The following is a 23,076-nucleotide window of genomic DNA, read 5'->3' as shown; positions in this document are numbered from 1 at the left end:
ATTGTAGTTTATTAATGATGACGAGAAACCCACTTAAAGTAAAAATGTATAGCAGAGATTGCTGGTATGGGTATTAAAAACTAATTAAAATAAAGTATAAGAACAGCGTTTTGACCTTCTTAGGTCATCTTCAGGTTAACAAAGACAGTTTGAAACAGAATGTTACTGGGCACATGTCTTAGGGACAAGAGTGCGAACAGGTACGAGATTGTAGGGGGCATGACAGTTAGATGTTAGGTGATTAATATTGGTAAAAAGGTGTTCCTTTATGTTGGTTCAAACTGTCTTTGTTAACCTGAAGATGACCTAAGAAGGTTGAAACGTTGTTCTTATACTTTATTTTAATTAAAAGTTTTTAATACCCATACCAGCCATCTCTGTTATACAGAATTATAATTTGTTTTATACAGCTTTTATGGTGTTTTATAGTACTCATAATGTTAATTTCATAAGGTGTAATTCTATCTTTTGCACATCCTGTTTGATCCTTGGTATAGCCTGTAGGATTTTATAAATAACATTTTTGCAAGGGAGTTATTATTAGATTTAATGACAATAGGTATGTTGTCTTTTTCATGGAATTACTGGGGTGATGGAGTTATTCTGTTTTCCATTTCAGAGTACTATTAACATCTTTTCCATTATAAAAAATTCAAATCCAGCCACTGTGTTAATATCATTCATTTCCATGTTCATCTTGGCTGTTGTGAAGGAACAAGTAAATGCTCGCTTCAAAAACAAGTTAAAGATGCCCATTCCTATTGATCTGATAGTGGTAAGTTCTCAGATGTTTGAGAAATATTGTTTTAGATCATGAGAAAGCCACATGTTATCTTAGGTTTTATATGGAATAATTCAAGAGATTCTAATGAATGTAAAAGGAGAAGGATTTATATTACTCTCACTCAGTAGTTGTTATTGGTTGGTCTCCAAATATTTTCACAGTTTAACTGCTGTTTACAAAACTAACAAAAACAAGTTGAACTATATTTAACATAAAATATGAAGAGTCAAGAAAGTGGAAGAAAAATTCTTCAGAATTTTTATCTTATTTGCTTCATTGTAGTTAAAATTATTTTAAGTTAATTTAAATTTACACAACATATTTCTTTACTAGCTGATTTTGATGTTAAAATTCTCTGTTATTGGTAAAGTAGTGTCGTATAAAAATGTTTATGAGCAGGTTATTTAATCTCTAATGGGTGAAGGTTATATAATCTAAAGTAAGTCTTAATTGTCACTGTGTTGAAATGTATGGAAAAGGAATACATAATTCTCCTTATTTGAAATTGAAGGGCTGAATGTGGCCTATTGGTTAGCATACCTAGACTGTGAGTCTGAGGATTCATGGTTCAGTGACCCATTGCCACAAAAACAAGCTCCATACTTTGGAGATGTGGGTGTACTATGAAAATGATGATCAAATCCCACTATTTTATAAGACAAGTGTAGCCAAGGTGGTGGTGGTGGTGGTGGCAGGTGCTTATGCTACCTTCCCTGTAGAATATCGGTTAAAAATTAGCAATGGTTATGTGCAGCTAGCTTTTATGTAACTTTGAGTGAAATTCTGAAACAATTAAAATTGAATATATTGTTGGATAAACAGAACAATTATTTCAACAAAAGTTATGCGTTAATAGTACTAATAATTTTTAAGATTTCAAATTCATGTAGGTTTTTATTACCCACACAAATGAAGTCATAGATTTGATTGTAATTTTTATGTTAATATTATAAAGTGTATATGAAATTTTTTTTTGTAACTTTAACAACCAAAAACATGAATATTGGGTAATAATAGACATTTTTGCGTATTTATTTCTTTACTTAGGTGGCACTAGCAACAGTAATATCATACTTAGGAGAATTCAATAGGAAATATGAAGTATCCATAATTGGAGATATTCCAACAGGGTTAGTGATATAAAAGTTAATAACAAAATATATTGTTAAGGACGTTTCATGTTTTATTCCAAAAGCTGAATTTTAAACAGTTATCTTACAAACTTAAGGGTACAGATCTTTATGTAAAAATCAGGCATCACATGCCATTTAAAAGAAAATATTGACTGATAATAAACTAAAGGATCTAGAGTACAAGTGAAGTACATTGTATGGGAACATGGTGATATTGAACAGAACATTTGTCATAGAAGATATCTAAAACAAAGGAATAATAACTGATAAATGTTTCAGTGATAAAAAATATATAATGCATACATTAATCTGTAGTGTGTAAACAGCATATCCACAGCTAAAACTTTAACTCTGTTATGGCATTCCAACAAGGCTGTTCAACTTACATGCTTATCATTGAAATGTTTCAAAACGTTTGTTCTAGCTCTCTCTAAGATTTTGAGCAGAACAAACTGTTCTTATATTTTTAAGCTTATAACTGTCCTTACAATGCCCCCTATATTCTTACTTTTTCAGCCCCCCTCCCATTTTTCTATTTTTTGTTGAAAGTCCATACTTTAATTTTAGGGAAAGGAAAGTTTTTGTGTTATTTTTTCAGGTTGGTTATTTGTAGTAGAAACCTTTTAATTGGCCATCTGGGTGTTCCAGATTTCACTGAGGAGGTTTATGCAAGTTTTCTTAGTATTTGAGAGACTTTGGTATGTGTATGAAATTTGTAAAGACATAACAAATCTCAACTTCTAGGTAAGTATGTCAGTAATTACTAAATATTTATATATTAACATTCACTTGAATAAAATATAATGTCACCCTATTACCCTGATATTTTATTATTATTATTATTACTCCACATTCTTATCCAAAATGTGCTCTATTTTCTCATTAATGTGTCCTTAAAATTAGTCCTTTTTTTTCCTTGATGTGGTGTTGGAAGGCTTATTAAGAGTAACATTTTTTATATTGTGTACTTTTCTCTCATTGGTGGTCAATGAACATAAATTATAAACAATTTTTTTTTTAGGTAATTGCAATTCCTATGTATAAAAATATTACTTCCTACTAACCTGTACTTTCAAAAGTATTTGAAAACAAGAAATATAGCTATTACTATTATCTAACTTCTTTTTGGTATATCTTATTTTGTTGTACATTATACAGTAATTCCCCTGCTGCTTTTAGGGAGATGTCTGTAAGTGTTGTAGTATGAATTCCCACCTGTACTGGTGTTTTGCAGAGTAACAGGCTTGCCTATACTTAGATGTATGGGTAGTAATTGATATAACTATATTTTTAATCTGTGGTATAGTGGTGTCAGAATGTTAGCTTAATAGCATGCATTGGTCACCTTGACATTACCTCAACCCTGGATGTTTAACACACCGTTATAGCTGTAACTATCAGTGACCATAAATCCCTTGGAGAAACATTTCCAATATGCATTGCTCTGTATTATACTTGAAATATCACTGGTAGGATTTTAATAATTTACCCTGATTTTATTGCAGCCACTTAGATATCAGCTTCATCCATTGAGCTGATGTTCTTCCATTTGTCACATGCTAGATACTGCTCGTACAGCTTTCAACAGTTGGTTTTCCATTCAGTTTTGTGCTTTTGGAGAACCTCGTATACATGGCTATTTTTATTGCAGCCACTTAGATATGTGCTTCATCCATTGTGCTGATGTTCTTTAATAGCAATGACCTACGGCATTCTTGACTTACTTCCAGTGGCAAGCCACTTAATTTTCTTCACTACTTTCCATTATGTGACTGGTTGTTTTATCCCTGCTGAAATCATGCTTTTTACTGCTTTACTAATACAGTTCACCAAACTGCAGGTATTCCATTATTCAAAACACTGACATTTTTTCTTAACCCTATAATCAGATTTATCTGACTTGACATTTATAGCCATTTGGGGGGACAAGCGGATTTACTCCACGGTGTCACAAAAACTTTTCCTCATAGTGCAACAATCGGGATACTCGCACGTCCTCGAATTTCCCGCCTTAGTACTGTGCGTGTGTACATCATCGAGCAAAAGTGTAATTAGAGGATTTTGATATTGAAAAAGTACTAAAATAGGTCAAATTTCAAGAACCCACCCAAAATTTAATTACACATTCAAAGGGTTAATTGCAAGTAGGAGAACTTTTTGTTTTTGTCTTGGAAGGTTCTGTAATGTAACCCTATCGGAAAGGGCCAATTTTGAGCATCATCTGCACATGCAAATCACCACAGCTCAATTTTATTGCATGAAGAAGTTAGGCTCTTAGTCTGCTTAGCTAAAGAGCACAAGGATAGTGAAAGACAAGTTGTTTGGATATAAAAATTGTCATGTTGTGGACCATTAACAAACATCTGTATGTTCTAGCTACTCCATTTGACTGGATAAATGTATTCTGTCTCATGATTTGTTTTCAATCTTAAGGGATCATATAGCTTTAATCAGCAAATTTAAATCATTTGTTTTTAACTGTGCAAGTTTTGTTGTTCTTTAGACCATCTGGTATATGTTAGGCAATAGTTTTTGCATGTTGTGTATTCTCAGCTTATGTGATTCTAGTGTCAAAAATATTAATGCTGTTTTATTAGAGTCTTTGAAGCTGTACATAAAATATCTCCAGATTAACATTAATTAATTTTATTTATTCTTTTAAATTGGACCACAGATGGCCATCACAGATAAATATAATTAAGAGTAGAATATATAATTAATGTTTAATTAGAGAAAAACTGTCTGTCATTTTTTATCCTTCAAGAAGTTTGAATTTGTTGTTCTTCTTTTTTCTGCTTCTTTTTTATTAGATGATAACTGAAAAACCAAAACAATGGTGTCAACCAATTTCGTTGAGGTGACACAGTTTCAAATGGAATATTTGTTTTAATAGGTATTATTAACTAGTAGTAATTAAATAATAATAATAATTCTAGTGTAAACGATGTTATCATTACTCGTTGAAGTAAGTTTTCTTACAGAAATTTTGGTGTTCCTTCAAAAAGCTTAAGTACAGGGTGAAACAGGAATTACCAGCCAATAATAGATAAACAATAAATATTACATTTGGAACCTCGTTGTATTTAGAACTTGGTTATAAACACAACCTTCCTATGTCTATTGAAACACTGCATTAAAAAACAAGTAAATATAAAACTTAAAAAAAAAAGAAGTAAAGGTAGGGATGGCTAATATCATACATTCAAAAACAATGCAAACAAGATAGGGATAGCATTTGCATCATCCCTACATTATAGCACAGGCAAGAATTAACATATAGCAATAAATATATATAACTATTAAATCACAATTGACTCCTATTTTTGTCTAATAACATTCTATTACACTGTGTGACTGTGCTATTATGTAGAGATGATGCAAATGCCATCCCTACTATTTTGTTTTTGAAGGATTGATATTAGCCATCCCTACATTTACTTCCTTTTCGAAAAGTTTTCTCTTTACTTGTTGGTTAGAAATAGTGAGTAATTTTAGATCATTGTGTTAGGGTTGTCATCTTGTGTGTTTCTGTTATGCTTCATTAGATTCTGTCACTTTTTTCTCAGTTTTCCTGAGCCTGTCTTGCCACGTATGGATCTGGTGCCATCTCTTCTTCCAGCTGGTCTTGGTGTTGGTGTTGTTTCTTATACAATTGCACTCTCACTGGCCCAGATGTTTGCCAAAAAGCATAAATATGTTGTTGATGCAAACCAGGTAAAGTTGGTCTAATATGGAATTTAAAAGTTAAATTAAAAGATTTCATAAATTCATATTCCAGTATACAAATTGGAAGGCCCAAGGTTTGAGTTTGTGATATGTCACTAAATATGCTGCACACTTTCAGTTATGGGCAGATTATACAGTTGTCACACGATCATGCCTTTCAGCTAACTTTCTGAAATCGGACTCGGTTATTTTGACCAACCTTGTAACCATGAAACTGAATGTACTATAATTCTTAATGTGCTAAGTGTATTATCATGAAATTTGGAAAGCTTTTAGTAAACATTACAAGTCTGTACATAAAAAAAAATTGAACTTTTTAATAAAGTATCTTTATTAAAAGATTTTTCTGTGAACTTATGAAGATTTTACTAAGTCACAGTAAAAGTTGATTTTTATGATAAGAATATACTTCTTTTCATCATACAGTTTTTGTATTTCATTTGCTTAGCTCGTAAAACCTCAAAAATATTTTGCAGTAAAAGTAGCAAAATCAACAATGTGGGTAAAATGAGAAGTTGAAAAATACAAAATAAATTTAAATTACTCATTTTTCTTTCTAGACTAATTGTATATTGTACCAAACAATTACAAACTATTTATTTTTACAGTTGAAGCTAATAGACTTTTCTAACCTGGATTCATTTAGTTTTGTTACCTCACAGCTGCACTTAGACTCTCTCAGAGTATGCCAAAAACCATGTATCATAGCCAGACAGTTTTGTGTAAACAAAGGATCCCACGATTACACATACACAATGCAGTGTATGCATGCTAAGAATTGAGTATCATGAGAATTTTTTTTATTTAAGTTTTCTTATCTGACCTAATACATTTTAGTTATTTTTATAACAATAAATAGAAAATATTGATAGTACTTCAGGCCAGGCCTTTAGCCATTGACAAGCAAAGGACTTAGGCCTGCTGTTTTTTTAATAATGTAGATGGTCCAAAATATTATAAATTTCTATTTTTCAAATATGCAGTTTTGAACACACCAAAATATTGTGCACAAAATTTAGGATTTCATAAAACAACTGTAATTTAACTGGCTTTTTTACCAAGCTATAAATAGATGAAAAAATTCTGTTAGCTGGTAGAGCTGTACACCTTAAAAGCAAATAATGAAATTGAAGCTAAATATTTCCTAACCTGGTGCTTAAATGAACTAGCCTTGTAATGAATCTTGTAAAGTAGAATTTTCTTTTCCTGTTAGTTCTAAATAATCCAATATCAAATGTAAGAGGAAATTATTCACATTTTTTTGAAAGCATGATGAGATGGGAGGGGCATGTCATGTGGATTGGACTTTCATGTGTATATCTTGGTAAAGCAAGAAGCTTGGAGGTTATAACTTTACGTAATGGCTTAACATTATATACAGTGTGTGTGCATGTAATTGGTGGATAACTCGAAAGATTGTTTAGGGGTAGAAAGAAAATTTAAGATGGATGATTCAGAATGAAGAAGCATCATATGATAGAGAGAAGTGAAGATTGAGAGTTTAGTCAAATATTTTCTTTTGGAATTAAGATATCAAAACTTGTGTGATATTACAATTTTATGAAAATTTTGAATTTAGAATAGCTTATTTGTTATGTGTTATTGATCAAGAGAGTTTTTGTTGTTCTGTTTTTTGTGAAGGAGTTTTTAGCTATGGGATCAGCCAATTTGTTCTCCTCTTTTTTTGCGTGTTTTCCTTGTGCCACTGCTTTGTCACGAAGTATGATACAAGAGAAGTCAGGAGGAAAAACTCAGGTTAGGTTAGAAAAGTGTTTGAAAGGATGCATAACCTATTTTATTTTTTGTTTGATTGTGAGATATATTTTTTTGAATGTTTATCTTTTTTTATTTAATCTTGTAAATTCATGTGAAGTTATATAGCTTATAACTAACAAACAAAAGTAAATACAGTGAAACTGCAAAGAAATGGTTAAAGTTGCTATAAGGGAAAAAGATGTGTGTGACCTGTGTTAAAGCTAAATAGTCTTAATTGGTATCCCATTAGCCTAAACATTGACCACACATTTCTCCATACTATACAGGAATTTAAATGTTTTGTTGTGTTGAGTAATTGTAAATTGAGAAACAATAAAACCAAATAACGTAATATGTGAAAAACTAATTGAGATTTACAAAATGAACCGTTAGAAGCTTGTCTTGTTATGATAAAAAAACATGAGGTAAAAAATTATTTATATAGTGATGATACATAGCTGTAACAGTTCCCAAACTTGAATAAAGCTGTACTATTAGAGGTAAAAAATACAAGTTTATTTCAAGATTAACTACTTTTAAATTCCTTGTACTCTGAAGCAAGTGGATAAGAAATGCTAACAGTTGTACACATATGAAGAACAGGTGTCGTAGAATGGTTTGTGTTTAAAGCATTTGAAATATATAAGATTGTTCTTTTTGCAGTGTGAGGGATTTGCTATACATGTATGGTTTTGCAAATTAAATTTCTTATGCCAGTTGAAATGTACTTATTTTTGAGAACATTTTTTTATTAATCATAATTATATGATCCATGTGTATATAAGTATTTGAATAAGAATAACATATAGAAATATACAATAGACACCATCTGTGGAGAGTAGGGTTGTGTAATTTGTCATGTCCTCTAAACATGTCAAATACTGAAGAAAACCATGAGACACAAGCTGTAACAACAACAAAAATGGAAGAATTAGTCAGTACACATACACTTGTCTAAAAAAACTTGTTAATTACTTATTAATACATTTTGGATAAATATACCATGTAATAAATAAAACAAAAGTTTTTAAGACATGTTTGTATGTGCACTAAATTATTTGTGTGGGGCAATTTCTTCATATTAAACACTGCTCACATGATATTTATTTTTGATTTTTACTTGAGATTTTTTTCTCAGTTTATTTGTTGATTGTATTAAAAATAAACATATTTTTTTAAAGTTACCTGAAATGTAATTTCCTGTAAAAGCCGATCATACAGCAAGTATGAAGATTTTTATTTGTTCTTAAAAAATTATTAACATGTTTTGTCTTTTGTAGATAGTTGGCTTGGTGTCCTGTCTTCTTATGGTGATAGTCTTGTTGGTTCTAGGGCCATTTTTCTATCACTTACCAAAGGTATGATGAGAAGATATTCTATGCATTTTTTATAAATACCAAAAATTAGTTTTATACATTAGAGTTATGGTCAACTATTGTAGTGCTGTATTTAGTTAAAGTACTTGTCACAATTTGTAGATTATTGTGCTTTTGGATACTATTCATATTTCATGAGCTATAAGTAATATACCACTCAAGCTGCTACATCTAATGTATCACTCACATGGGAGTGGGGGGTGGGGTACAACTTCACTTCATAATAAGCCTAAATTAATTTTGTAGTATAAAAGAAAAATCTTACTTGAATAAATAATTTATTTCACATAGAGTAACTTTATAAGAAGGGTGACAGTTTCACAGTAGTTTTCTGTAATAAGAACTTTGTATTCATGCTATAGATATTTGTATTTTTATGTAACTTACCACTTACAGTTAGGAAGTTGAATTTCATGAAAATAATAATTGATTGCTGTTTATTAAGATGGTATTTTTCACATTTGAAACACTATACTGCAAATTCTTTATTTCATTTGTTTCAGACTGTGTTCATATTTATGTAATTTTATCAAAAAACTCAATTTTAGTGATTAATTATTAGCATACGTTGTTCAACAGATAATTTATTTACACAAAAAGTATAGAATATTAAATAAAAATGTTCCCTGGTGAGACAGTGGTAAGTTTACAGACTTACAATCGTAGAATCCACAGTTTAATTCCCCATGGTGAACATAGCAGATAGCTCATTGTGTCTTTGCTCTAAGTCTAAGACAAACAAACAAATAAAAAAAATAATCACATTTTTAAGTCATATGTAAATGTTGGTAAATCAGAATGTGAGTAAACAAGAATGGTTAAGTAGACTTTTATAGTCTAAAAATGAATTTTCTAACATAAAGCCAACAAATACTGTAGTAGTCCAATTATAGATTAAAAATCTCAGTTCTGTAGTAAACATTTCAGTGTTGGAAGTTTAAAGAAATGTATATATAAAAAAAATTGGAAATCTAATTGCATAAGCACTTTAGTTTAATAGCATATACTTACAGTTTTACTAGGGTTTTGTTCAATAAGATTTTTTGTATCTACTAAAATGTGGAAAACTATGTTTGAAGTCATCTAGTACTTCGTCTTTCAAATACATCTCTTTTTTATTTCCAGTTTTATGACCAGACTTATAAGAAGAAGTAATTATTTTCTATTACCTTTAACCACTGTTCTTGTTTTGAATATTAATTTGTCTGTAAAAGAAAATTCATTATTGTTAATCTCTGTTTACAGTGTATTCTCTCTAGTGTTATCCTGGTAGCCTTGAAAGGAATGTTTCTTGAAGTTTTAGTGCTCAGGAAGATTTGGAAAATATCAAAGATTGATAGTGTAAGTTAAGTATGTCATGCATATTAACTTGTTTCTTGACATTACATAAATACTTTATAACACCGAATCACTTTTCCTTCAAAAAGTTCCCAAGTTTTTTATCACAAGTGCTTTCATTTCAAAACATTCTATCAGTCATCCCCCCCTTATATTTATATATAATTGTTAGTGTTTTTTGTGAATAATGAGAGCATGAAAATAAAATCTTTGCATTTTTGAGTGTGTTCATTAGCTATCAGGTTTTTATGATGGAAGTTAACCTTTATCATGACCAAATTATTTGTACATGAGTGACTAACTAATGGATTGGCCAAGACATTTTGTTTTTATTCAGTTCAAGCTTCATAAGATAAAAATCTGCAACTAAATAATAAAACAGAAAAAGCAGTTTTCAATTGTTTTTCTGTCACAAAAACAAATTTTTAGACAGTAGAAATGTCTTGTTTTTCCTCATGGTTGACTGATTGTATAATAAACAGTTGAAATAATGTCCATGATCTTGGGGAACAACTTGGTAAGTTTCATTGTTTCAAGGTATTAAGATAGGTAATCTATTTTAAAATAATCCTAATTTTACCAAGGATGTTTTTAACTTAAAATTTACATAAAAGGGGAAGAAATATTATTTATTTTTATCTTCAATATTTTACACATTACAGGTCCCTTTTCCATACTTGAATACAAGCAAAACTAATCCCAAAAAATAATTAAATATAACAATTCTACCACTGCATCTTTATTTTTATTTCTATTTATTGTTTTAATGTTTCCTTCTATTTTATTTTTGGATTGGACCCCCCCCCCCTCCTCTCAGATCAAGCACTGAATAAACATTGTAATCCTGTATACAGTTACATATTGCCTGATGGTTTTGTAAACTTGTATTAGGGAGTGTTAATTTTTGAATTACTGACTTTTTTTTGCATATCATTCACAATTGTTATGGCCTACATGTTTCATTATATTGAGTAATTTTATATCTTTGCATGTTACAAAACTAAAAGGAACAACCAAACGCAGTGAATACACAAGAAGCTCCAGCAGTAATTAATGCGATTAGTGCACTCACAAACAATTTAATATATAAATAGTTTAGGAAAATGTGTTTAAAAAGTTAATGGTTTCTATATAACTGTACTGGTTATGCTAGTCTTACTTTAATTGTTATTAACTAATATATATATATATATATATGAAAATTAATGTTTCTTCCATTTTGCCAATTTGAATGGTACTTATTAATGATATAATTTAAACTTAGAAATGAATCATGAGTAAAAGCTTTAGGAAGTTTTTCAAGTATCATTTATTACTAATCTATGTAACAGCATTTACAGCATAACAAACAATTTTTTCCTTATGTAGTTGATATGGCTTGTATCATTTTCTTCTGTTGTGATATTGGACATTGACTATGGACTTATTATGGGGGTGGCATTTACTATTCTGACTGTTGTTTATAGAACTTTTGCGTAAGTATTAACAGAAACTCTTGTTTTTGCATTCGTAAGGTATACCGTTGGTTGAAATTACTTGCAAACACATGGAATACGAAGAGCAACTTTATAGTTGTCCAAACAAATTGTTGGGTACAAGCATTATTTTTGCATACATGATTAATGCAACATTCAGGCTGATGTTTGATATTATTTCCTGTTGAGATATTTACTCATTAGCACTAAATAATTTTAAGTTTGAAGGTAATCATTGAACTCTAGTTCAAACGACCTAATGATAAGATTCATCTTTTAATAAATTAAGTTTTTAAAACAACTTTTAATACATGAAATGTTTAAAAACATTTTATGTTCTTTCTGTTTAAGAATTTTTTGTAATTCTATTTGATTTACGACATTCAAGTCCACTGATTTTAGATAAATTCAGAGGTATCTACAATACTCGGATTATGGAAATGTTATGCAGAGAATAACTCAAACACAGATAGAAAAGGAAAAAAAAATACATACACACAAGTGTATAAATAAAACAGAATTTTATTCATACAAATTTTGCAAGTCTTCGCACTTCTAGCCAGGTTACTGTATTTTGTTTTGACCATGGGCATCGGCAGAACTTATTCCAGGTGGGGGGCAAGTCATTGCAGAGTGCAGGCCATCGCCTTGAAGTTTGAATGTGATGCTTTGGCTGATTACGGCTTAATCATTAACACCTAATTTTGTCATTTATATTTAAATAGTATTATTTTCCAATAAATCATCGAAATAAATGTTCTTCTCAAATTCCGAGGTGGGGGCAATGTCCTCCTTGACCCATCCTTTGGATGCCCATGGTTATGACTTCAACTGTGAGTTGTGGTTGAAAAGAAACTTTCTTTAAAACCACTTGATACTTTAATAATGCAGAAAATATTAAATAGATAACTTAGAAATTGTTTTGTCTAAAAAAAGTATGTTTGTAGGTAATAGTTATATGCTAACATTTGATTACACTAAATATAATAATGTCACTCATTTGGTGACATATGTAGTCCTTATCAGAACACCATTCACTAGATAATGTATAAAGTCCTTATAAGAACATCATTATAGATAATATATGCAGTCATTATGAAAACATTACATTAAGTAATGTATAAAGTCCTTATGAGACTTATCTGGAAAGTGCAAAAAAAATTATTTTTCTAATCATAAACATTCTATTCACCTTTAAAACATTTATTGATTTGTACTTTATATATATTTGTTTAATTATGAGATTTCCCAAACAGTTATAGTTGTACTGTTATAATTAATACTTTTTTTTTTTTTGGATTGAAGACCTCATCAAACAGTTTTGGTTAATCTACCTAACACAGAGATTTATGTGGATAAAGAATATTATAGTGTAAGTTAAAGTTTTTATTATGAAATTGAATTCACATTGTTGGTTATGTTAGCAAGATAAGATATTCGTTTAGACTTAAAACTTGAAAATAAAAAAAACAAATTATAATTTCTTTTGTGTATGTGGTTGGTAATAATAGTAATGCTGTTTGGCACAAGCTGCTAGTTTGTTGTTATTAATCAATTTTCTTAGTATTTCTTTTGGTTCTTTTCTTCTGAAATGTAAATAAATTTGTATGGGGAAATAATTAAAGAAAATTAATATTGTATTAAGTTTATAACTTTTTAATTTAATCGTTGTTTATAAATGTTTCAAAAGTTTTTTGTTTTCCACAATCACTTCACTCTAGTGATAATCATAAAAACACAAATAGGCATTTTACTTTCTCAGTTTATCATTTATTTTCTTTTAATGGACATGGATTTTCTTTCTAAGAATTTATTTTCTGCTTTCTCATATTCTTGTAGTTATTCAAGAGATACAATAGTATGAGAAATTTGATATACTATAATTTTTGTAAATAAAAACAATAATTTATTTTAAGTAGATGAATTTATAGGTGTTTCAGCCAAACTTATGGAATAACAAACTTTCTATCGTGTTTTGTAAAGCAAATTTATAGATATTCTTGCTTTCATAAACTGTGGATGTGTTTTGATATTAAATTTTAGATCTTGAAAGTTATATTAATATCTATATATAAAGACATGATTTCTTTATATTAATTAAAGTAGTATCTGCTTTGTTTTTTCTTGCTGTGTGTAATAACTTTGAAAATACTGTTTCATTAGCTGATCCCAAAAAATAATGTAAATGAGGTGTTGAAGATATTCTTTCAGCAATAATGTAACATTCTAGAAATACAGAATAGTAATGACATTACAAATAATCACTTTCAAAATCATGCATTAGTCTGGAATAATTTTCTAGCAAGTAGTGCTCAATGTCACAATAAAAATGGTTAGAAATTTGTATTAATTAAAAATACCATGCTACATCACCACTTTTCTGATTTACATTTGCCTTAGCTGCAGAAATAACATCGATTATGGTAAGATTTGTTTAAAGTGATGGTATACAGAATTTGAATACATTATATTAAAATGATTTTGGAGCCTCATCATGTCATTATAGTCCCTACTGCCATGTATGATCATACTCTATCTGACAACCCTGCATCTTGATAATAAGCATGTTGCATAGTTTCCATTGCAGAAAGTTCTGTCATAAGACTCATGTCCAAAACATACCTCTCCTCCTGCAAGCTTTCCATAAGCCATCTAATATAAGAGAATGATGGTTTTCCAAAACATGTTTCGACAGACCAATTGCATTGATATCCATAGGCATTGTATCTAGTGACTTAACCAGTATGTATTTGTATGAAATATCATAAATACATATTTTATTCTCCAGTTGCTTGGGGTAGGTGAAAGTTGAATGTATTTGTCATGGTTATAACTTTTGCCACTTTTCCAGAAGGAGATTATTCTTAATTTTATTGCTTACCATTGCTTGGGGGTGGATGACTTTTGCCATTGACCTTTGTATTTATAGGTTCTCACCTGTTACATGATGCCACATGTTGCTTACCATGGCTAGGATATGACTTGTTACAGGTCTTTTTCTGGATGGTCCTGGTTTCCCAAGTTGATCCATATTCCTTTGTTTTAATAATGCCATTTAATATAAGAGATATTCTTGTCTTTTTAAATTCTATGAATATTTTGCATTGGGAAAGGCTGGTGCATGTCATTTAAAATGTCAAGTAATTTCAAAATGCAGTTCTTGCATGACATTCCATGGTTGTCATGTGACTTGCATATTCCCAATCAATTCAGCATAATACATTCAACTCTCTGTAGATGAGTGAAAGCAATATTATTGTCAAATGTATTATTGTAGTCATTGCAACAGCAAAAATTACATTTGCTATTTTTAATACTAATGTTTTTGTACAAGTTAGCTAAACTGTAACTTTTTCAGATAATAGTATATCATTTTTTGAATAGATTTTATGTGCTCTGAAATAATAATTTGGTCATCTCAAATACAGAGTCATATTGGTTAAAGACTTCATACTGATTCTATGTTATTTTTAATTCGTTGATAAATTAAAAACTGGACAGTGTATTTTGTACTTAATCTTGTCTTTAAAAAATACAATATAGAATCTTTCTGATTAGAAAAGGAGTTATTTCTTTCATATTAATGTTTGTAAAATTTTAAGGTGGTTTTATTTTTATTTGCTCATACCACTGCTTTTCCATTTTCTTGTATTAATTTTTCTCCCATAGTTTATTATTTAAGGAAAGTTTGATAGGATGGTTGTCACTGGTGTCGCCCCCTCTCTCTCCAATGTATTATTATTTCTTATTAGAAGTATTCTATATATACCCAGTTTTCTATCCATTCTAAATTTATTGTTGTTTATTATATATGACACTATTTAATTAACTATTATAATCATACACTTAGAATTCAGTAAACTATTCAGTTAGTTGTTTTAATGATTTTGTCAAGTTTCAAAATAGTAGTTTTGGTCTTACATCTAGATTAATATTAGTCATTTGAAAGTTACTGAGTTTAGTTATCAAGTTTTCTTCAATTTATTATGTAATTTAAATCATTATTCTTAGAACAGTACTACTAGGTTCAAATATAAATGATGTTCTTTGATAGATTGTTTAGGCAGAGTATTCATGATGAAATTTGGTTGAATGGATGGCAACTGTCTGTTGTCAAAACAAAAGTATAGAGGATGAAGTTTCAAAAGTCTTCTGCCTTTCGTATTATGGTCACGAAAGGCGAAATTCTTTCGAAACATCATTCTCTCTACTCTTGTTTCCACAGCAGGTAGTTGTTATCCATTCAACTAAATTTCATCACAAATAATGTTTTTAATAGTTAAAAAATTGTCTTTGAAAAATTAAACTTTTAAAATGAAAACAAGAAAAATACAAATTACAATGTTTCAACAGATTTACTTGTCTCAAATTTAATAAATAATTAAAACTAATGTTTCATATTTACACAATTTTAAAAATGTAATTGAAGCCATCAACTGCTTCTACTTTAAAAATACGCTCTACATGTATAATGTTTCGACGTTCTCTATGCCGTCTTCAGGAGTTATTTGCAAGACATACTAATTTATATTTTTTTTTCCTGTCATGTGATATTACATTGCATTTTGTATTTACATAGTCAACTTTTTTAGTAAGTTAGTAAACATTTTCATATTTAAATTTACTTGTCATCATCAGATACAATATGAGTGACAGTTAGAGAATTACACAGTGAATCTATACCTAATAATATGTTATTGCTGATGGTGACAAGTAAACTTTTAAAAATATTGTAATTTGTCATTTTGTTGGTTTCATCTTCCAATATAGTCAGGTCAGTTTAAACGTTTAATTATTCAACGAACAGTGGGACTCCTCATTTCTATATAAAGTTGTCTTTGTTTATTGGTGCTTTAATATGAAATAACATATTTTGTTTTTAAAGAATTAAAGATTTCATTAGACTAATCTGATGTTTTATAAATTAGTCCATTGTACATTACCATGCTAATGAAGAGCACTCGTGCTAATACAAATAATATTGCTTTACATTTTGATCAGTATAAACATATTGAGTTTTATATTCTTATTTATCTGTTTGGTTTTGTATGAATTCCACTGACAGGCCCAAGAAATACCAGGAATTAAAATATTCCACTTTGGAGGAGCTCTTTACTTTGTCAACAAGTCACTTTTCGTGGAGAGATTGAACAACGTTATTACTGATAAAGGGTAGGAATTGTTCCTAAAACATAATAAAATCTTCTACAAATAAAATGTTCATAAATAGGTGACTTAATAAATATCTTGAATTCAGATTCAAACATATTTGAATAAATGTACTGAATTTCAATTTTATATGTTTTTACAACCAGTAAAGAAATCTACATATGTGTTCACATTGAATTAACTTCTGATGGGATTTATTTTCTAGAGTTATTAAAAATATAAGAACATACAAGACCCTGGAAGAGGAACGGAATAAGGAAGAATATCTGAAATCGGTTCATCATGTAATTATTGACTGTTCATCATTTTCGTACATTGATGTGTCAGGAGTGGATACTTTACTTGAGGTTGGTTGTCAGTTTTCCAGTTGCAACATATATCAATACCTGTATTATCATTTTCATCTAATTTCTTGCATTTTAGAATTGATAATTAACTTCTATAAGACAATGCTAAGTTGTGTAGTAGGACCAACAAGTTCGTATATATACAAAATTTTATGAATTATTTTCAGAGAGACAATCTACAACTGATTGTTTGTAAAATACTTCAATATTTAAGTCTGAAAACTAAATTCTAATGTTATATTTTAAAAAGTTTTTGTGAATAAAAAAGGAACTATTTTTCAGGTTACTAAATTCTGTAGAATATTCAAAATTCAATGTTTCACTTTCATTAGTATTTTTTTACACTTCATGTGTTAGCTATACAAATAATTGTGTATGATAGAGGGGCAGAGTGTGGGGTTCTTTATGCTCGTATATATATATTAAATATATCTCGGCCTGATCACTTTTGTCACAGTTTCTGAGCTTGATATGTGTATTCTGTGTACTGTAATCCTGAAATATAAATAAGTGATATCTCATAAATTGTTCTACTCTTGTTAACATTTTTAATCAGTGAAATGTTATGTAAACACTAAAGATGGTGATTGGTGTGTACACCATTGGCAGCTAGTGAGGAAAGCCATTTGAGGCACAACCTACCACAAAATTTCCATGTCTTTAAACACTTAAATTAAACTTTTTTTTATCATAAATTTTGTTTCACTTGTAATAGTGTATAACAGTATAATAAAAGATTAATTAATCTACTGAAGCTTCAGTCATAATTTAATATTTCTACAGAAAGAAACAAAGAACTGATGAAATAAAGTGTGCTCAGCAGGCAAAAATCGCCCGTTAACATGGTGACACGAAGACTTGGTTAGGCAAGCTAGAGTTTGCCTAACAAGGAGGAGATTAGAAGTTGTTATATACCTTGACTTCAGTTCATTGATAATGTAGCTATCTATAGCATGCATCTTACCTGTCAAACAGGTCACCATTCACTACACTTAGTATAATTTGATCTAGTTTTCTCATAAAAAGATGAAACAAACACAAGAAAGATTTGAAATACCAGTGCAGAATTAATATATTGCAAAAGTAACAAAATTGTCTTTTCCTTTGTTTTTTTTTGTAGGTGACTAAAGAATTGAAAGAAAGAAATATCATAGTTCTTTTGGCAAGTTGTTCAGGTTAGTCTTGGCACCTTTCCTTTTGACCATTAATTCTCTTCATGGTACTTATAGTTTTATTCTGCCCTATATGTATTAACACATGGAGATTATTCTGTTTTACACTGTAGCATATCGTAACCTATACATAGGATTATACTTCATACATCAACAGCTAACGAGAATTTCCTGTTCCCTTTAGGTCTCAAACGGTTATGAAAATCAGTATTTACATTTTACGCTATGTTTTTCTCTTTTTGAGATATCTGTGATTTTGGTGAGATTCTCTGTACTATTTTAATAATTTTATACTTTTCATTCCGACTTTGTCAAAAGTTTAAATTTTGTTACACAAGTTGGACAAAGTCAAACTGCATAGAATTTTTCATTTGTTAATGTCCTCCATTCCTATTAATCAAAGCTGCTTTGAGTTAGATGTATTGGGTGAAATGTCATTTATGTTTTGAAGTAGATACCTTGAAAACTGATTTCTTTCTGGTTACAAGATGACACTTATCCACTTTCCACAGTTATGGATGTTTACTCTGCCAGTACTGATTTTCTGCCGTATTTGGAAGAACAATTTCATTTTACATTCTTCTAAACTTGTAATTAATTGAACAATGCCTTCATGTAGTCAGAGCCCAGTTTGGTTCTGTCTCTGATGGCATATGTGATATGGCAGCAATGGGTGCTTTGTCAGATTACAGTTGATTGTTCCCTTTCACTATTACAAAGAAATGGTGGTATCGATATCTATTTATTTCATAATATATACAGTAACTTTCTTTTCATGATTAATGTTTTAAGTTAACTGGACATGGATTTATTTTCACATGCAAATTCTGGAAGTTGCTGGGTTGGTAATTTTTTTCATTATCATATTTCTAATCCGTTGTATACATGAATTGATGCAAATTGCTAGGAAAATTAAGAAAGTAAATATCATCCTGTGGCTTTTTTTAATGACCAACAACAAACTTTAAAAACATACTACTTAAAAACTAAAACTAAAGTTTTAGTTTGAAACAACAAAACTAGTAAAATGGCCCTCATCTTGTTTAACAGCCCAATACTTTAAGCAATGAACAATAGAAAACTATAAAAGCTTTATTTATTTATATAGTTAGGCTTGTCTTTTAAAACTAATAATTTTTTAACATTTACAGTCCCAGTCTATGAGGTGCTCAGAAATGCAACATTTCTTACGAAAGTTCCCCAGCCATCTATTTTTCCAACTATACACGATGCAGTCATGTATGCTCAGCAGAATCCCAGAGTGAATTGATAACTATAGATATTAGAAATGATATTTGTATGACAGTGTTTTGAAAAAGGGTTTCATTATGATTTAATACCTGTCTTGCAGTGACTGTATGTTAATACACCACAACTATAAGCGTTAGATAATAATTTCATACATGTGTTCTTGACATATTGATTGTATATTTACCTCTGTCATGGATGGTGATGGAAGTTATATCTCCACCCCTTCCCCCGTGTGTGTGTATTTGTTTGTCAGCAAGAGTTCTTAAAAATGGATGAAAGCTGGTACACATTTGGACTATGATCCAACTTAGAAGTGATTAGTTTTTGGAGAGTCAAGGTCATGAAAATCCAAAAAGTCCCTATCTATTAACATGGGGACTGATTTTTCACACTGTTTTTGCTCTATAACTTGGTCAATAATGATCGGATTTTAATGGAACTTGGTGGACATATGTAGAATATTATTCCTCATTGTCCTGCTAAAAATGATCCATGGCCAGGGATAACGACAGACATAAAGACACATTTTCGTATTTTTTGAGAGCCGACTATGATCAATGCTGCTTGGTGGAGGTATATTTTGGTAAAAAAAAGGTAAATTTCATTATGATTTAATTTGCATGCAGATGTATTATAAGATACAAATTTGTCCTAACATAATTTATGTAACTAGTTAAAACTTAAGATTAAAAGTACAAACAAATGATGTAAAAAACACACTTGATATTTTTATAGAGTTCAAAAATTGATTAAACTGGATACAGAGAAATCCAACAAGTACTTACACATTTCTATGTAACAAAATTCACAAAGTCAGAATTTTCAAAACTCAGAATCTCTAGTAAACTATGATAATGGCAACAACAACTTAGATAATATGTCTACTATAAGGTTATTATTTGTTTAATATTAAGATACTTCACATTATCAACTAAAATTATTTGATTGTAAGAGAGCAATATATTTTAATTTATATACAAAACTTATTGTGGTTTTTAATTGCAAAAACACAGGCATTAGTTTGAAACGAAACGTAAGTGATTGGCTTCACCTCTTGAACCTAAGCCTTACTTTCTTTAATCTCTCATAATATTTATAATGTTTGAAAATTGTCTATATAGCGCCACAGATTGAGATTGGTGTCAGTGGTTTAACCGATAAAACTTAAATTTCTTTGCCTAGCGAATATTTTTATAGAAGTGATAGGCCTAGCCTTAAAACTAGTATTTGTACAACAATAAAACTTTATCAGGGAGTGTATCAACAACTGACATACTTTAAGAATAAGAGGCGGTGTATTAACAAATTTTCAGTCCAATTGGGTAATTGTTAGCCTAATTGGTTTTATACTGAACCTTGTTATGGAGAGCCAAATTTAATCTCCTTTAAGCCTAACACGCAACTTATTGCCAAGTGTTAAATATTTTTATATTTACATTTATACAAATGATTGTTAACAAATGAATTATGTTAATTGAGTTTATTTTGCAAATCAAATTATCAATGAAATTTTGAAACGTTTATACTACAACACTTTATAGGATGTTGAGATGAAAAAGTGTTGTGTATAAAATGATTTCAAACGTAATTTTATTACTGCTTTTTATTTCGAAAAATCTCTAGACATGTGATATATCGTTTTTGAAGTCCAGCATCAGTTTTTGTGGAATTTGAAAGTGTCGTGCTTCTAATTAAGATTGCTTGATACACAGTTTAAAAGTATTTAACTTAGAGTGATTCTTAAGCTTAAGAGAGGAGACGCAAGACACTAATTTGACTGGCTGAGTAAGCAATATTGTTGTCAGTACCTCTTGTTATCCACAAAGCTTGAATATTTTAGAATCATTCACATTTTCATGATCAACAATTTAGTTCTTTACGTGGACACTATAAGTGTTATCAACGTATGAGGGTTTTGAATCTAATTATTTGTTGTCCTTTTGTGATAATTATTTTGTCATAATAACTGAAAAAATACGAATTTGTTTTATAACTAGTTTTGTAATATTATTATAATCTTAGGACTAGCGTTTTTAGAAGTTATTAGACTTCAAGTACAAAGTTGTTTTTTACTTTATTAAAGGACTGCTCATTAGTAACACGAGATTAAATAGCGACCACATTGTCCTTTCCACCACCAGATGGATGTTTGACGAATTTTAATTCATCAGTAAACACATGAATAAACAATGATCTTAATCCTGTGATTAACAACTAGATCTGTGAATGGTTTTAACCCGCCAAATGTATTAATTAAAAATAACGTCATTTCTCTGATCAACACTTGGTGTAGGATTTGAACTCGTATTAATTATTCCTTCCAAATAGATTTCGCGTAGACGATTATGGGTAAAAAATTTATAGTTGGTATATATGCATGTTTGAATGTAATAATATATATATATATATATCATTTTTATTTTATATATGGAAGAATATATTGATAACCAAAAATGTATAGGAAATATACTTTAGACTGAACTTATAAAACGAGATAAAAGTATTATTATTATAGATATCTGTGTGTGTGTGTTAAATTTTATTATAAATTGATTGGCTCCACCTCTTGTTACTTTGGTTCGATAAGAGCCATCTAAGCTGGGCGTGGCTTTTTTGTTAGTATGCCCGGACAGTGATTCTGAGTCCTTTTCTTCCAAAACTAATTCCGCACTTTGAGGCTGTGAGTGCGTTATAAGAGTGATGGTCAACTCCCACTATTTGATCAGACAAGAGTAGTCCAAGTGTTGACGGTGTGCGCTGTATACTAGTTGCCTTCCCTCTGTTCAAATGAAGGACGTGTATGCGCAGCTATCGAGGGTTATAATCCTGTCGTCGAACATACTCGTTCTTTCAGTCGTGGGGACATTATACTTTGGCGGCGAGACCCGCTTTTCGTTGGTAAAAAGCGTAGTTCAGGAGTTGGCGATGGATTTAACAAAAAATCAAACAAACAAAGGCGCAGCTACTTTTGGATAATATCTGAAACAATATTCAGTATTAAGTTTGTTTAGAATTTTCGCCCAAACGTACACAAGAACTGTGAATGGCCATCTCTAATTTTAAACGGATAAGACAGCTAAAGAAGGCAACTAGTCAACAGAAACCATCTGGTGGGCTAATAATGTCAGACCGAATAGTCGGATTTGACCTTTGCTCTTATAGCGCAGCCATGGTCCTAGATGCGGAGCGATTTTTTGCAGTAACGGCATTCAGGGTTAAGAGCTTCCTGCTTGTAATACAACAAAGAGCTCGATTAGAACAGAAAACCAGAACTACGCTAAAGGCTTAACTCCTTGTAAAAACAGGACAGCAGTTGACAAGATGCATCAAATTTAATCTGATCTCGAAATAACTATTATACTTCATCACAGAGCGAGCGTTTATTTGCAACTGAGAGAACTTGACATTATGTAGCGAGAATGAACTTAAAATCTAGAGAAACCCTCAGTTTTGGATTTCCAGTGTGACGTATTTGTTTGTCATTGGTTGTTTGTAATGAAGCACAAAGCTACACAATGGGCGGCTAACTGTGCTCTGCCCACCACAGATA

General features: G+C 30.1%; 1 protein-coding gene across 6 annotated transcripts in view; it reads left to right on the top strand.

Moving 5' to 3' along the window:
• LOC106465449 (sulfate transporter-like) overlaps positions 1–22,040 on the top strand; it is a 50,041-nt gene extending 28,001 nt beyond the window's left edge. For all 6 annotated transcript variants that reach the window (XM_022393354.1, XM_022393355.1, XM_022393357.1 and 3 more), the window contains 12 exons: positions 620–775; positions 1,832–1,914; positions 5,484–5,631; positions 7,285–7,398; positions 8,679–8,756; positions 10,020–10,115; positions 11,481–11,587; positions 12,893–12,959; positions 16,653–16,759; positions 16,962–17,103; positions 18,224–18,278; positions 19,427–22,040. In XM_022393354.1, the coding sequence (XP_022249062.1) occupies positions 620–775; positions 1,832–1,914; positions 5,484–5,631; positions 7,285–7,398; positions 8,679–8,756; positions 10,020–10,115; positions 11,481–11,587; positions 12,893–12,959; positions 16,653–16,759; positions 16,962–17,103; positions 18,224–18,278; positions 19,427–19,545 (1,272 nt within the window). In that variant the 3' untranslated portion in view covers positions 19,546–22,040. The remainder of the gene's footprint in view (positions 1–619; positions 776–1,831; positions 1,915–5,483; positions 5,632–7,284; positions 7,399–8,678; positions 8,757–10,019; positions 10,116–11,480; positions 11,588–12,892; positions 12,960–16,652; positions 16,760–16,961; positions 17,104–18,223; positions 18,279–19,426) is intronic.
• Positions 22,041–23,076: the final 1,036 nt, after the last annotated feature.

Source organism: Limulus polyphemus, unplaced genomic scaffold (assembly GCF_000517525.1).
Source record: "Limulus polyphemus unplaced genomic scaffold, Limulus_polyphemus-2.1.2 Scaffold1949, whole genome shotgun sequence".
NCBI classification, from domain to species: domain Eukaryota; kingdom Metazoa; phylum Arthropoda; class Merostomata; order Xiphosura; family Limulidae; genus Limulus; species Limulus polyphemus.
Note: the sequence above shows the minus strand (reverse complement) of the source record. Positions and strands in the feature narration are given on the sequence as shown.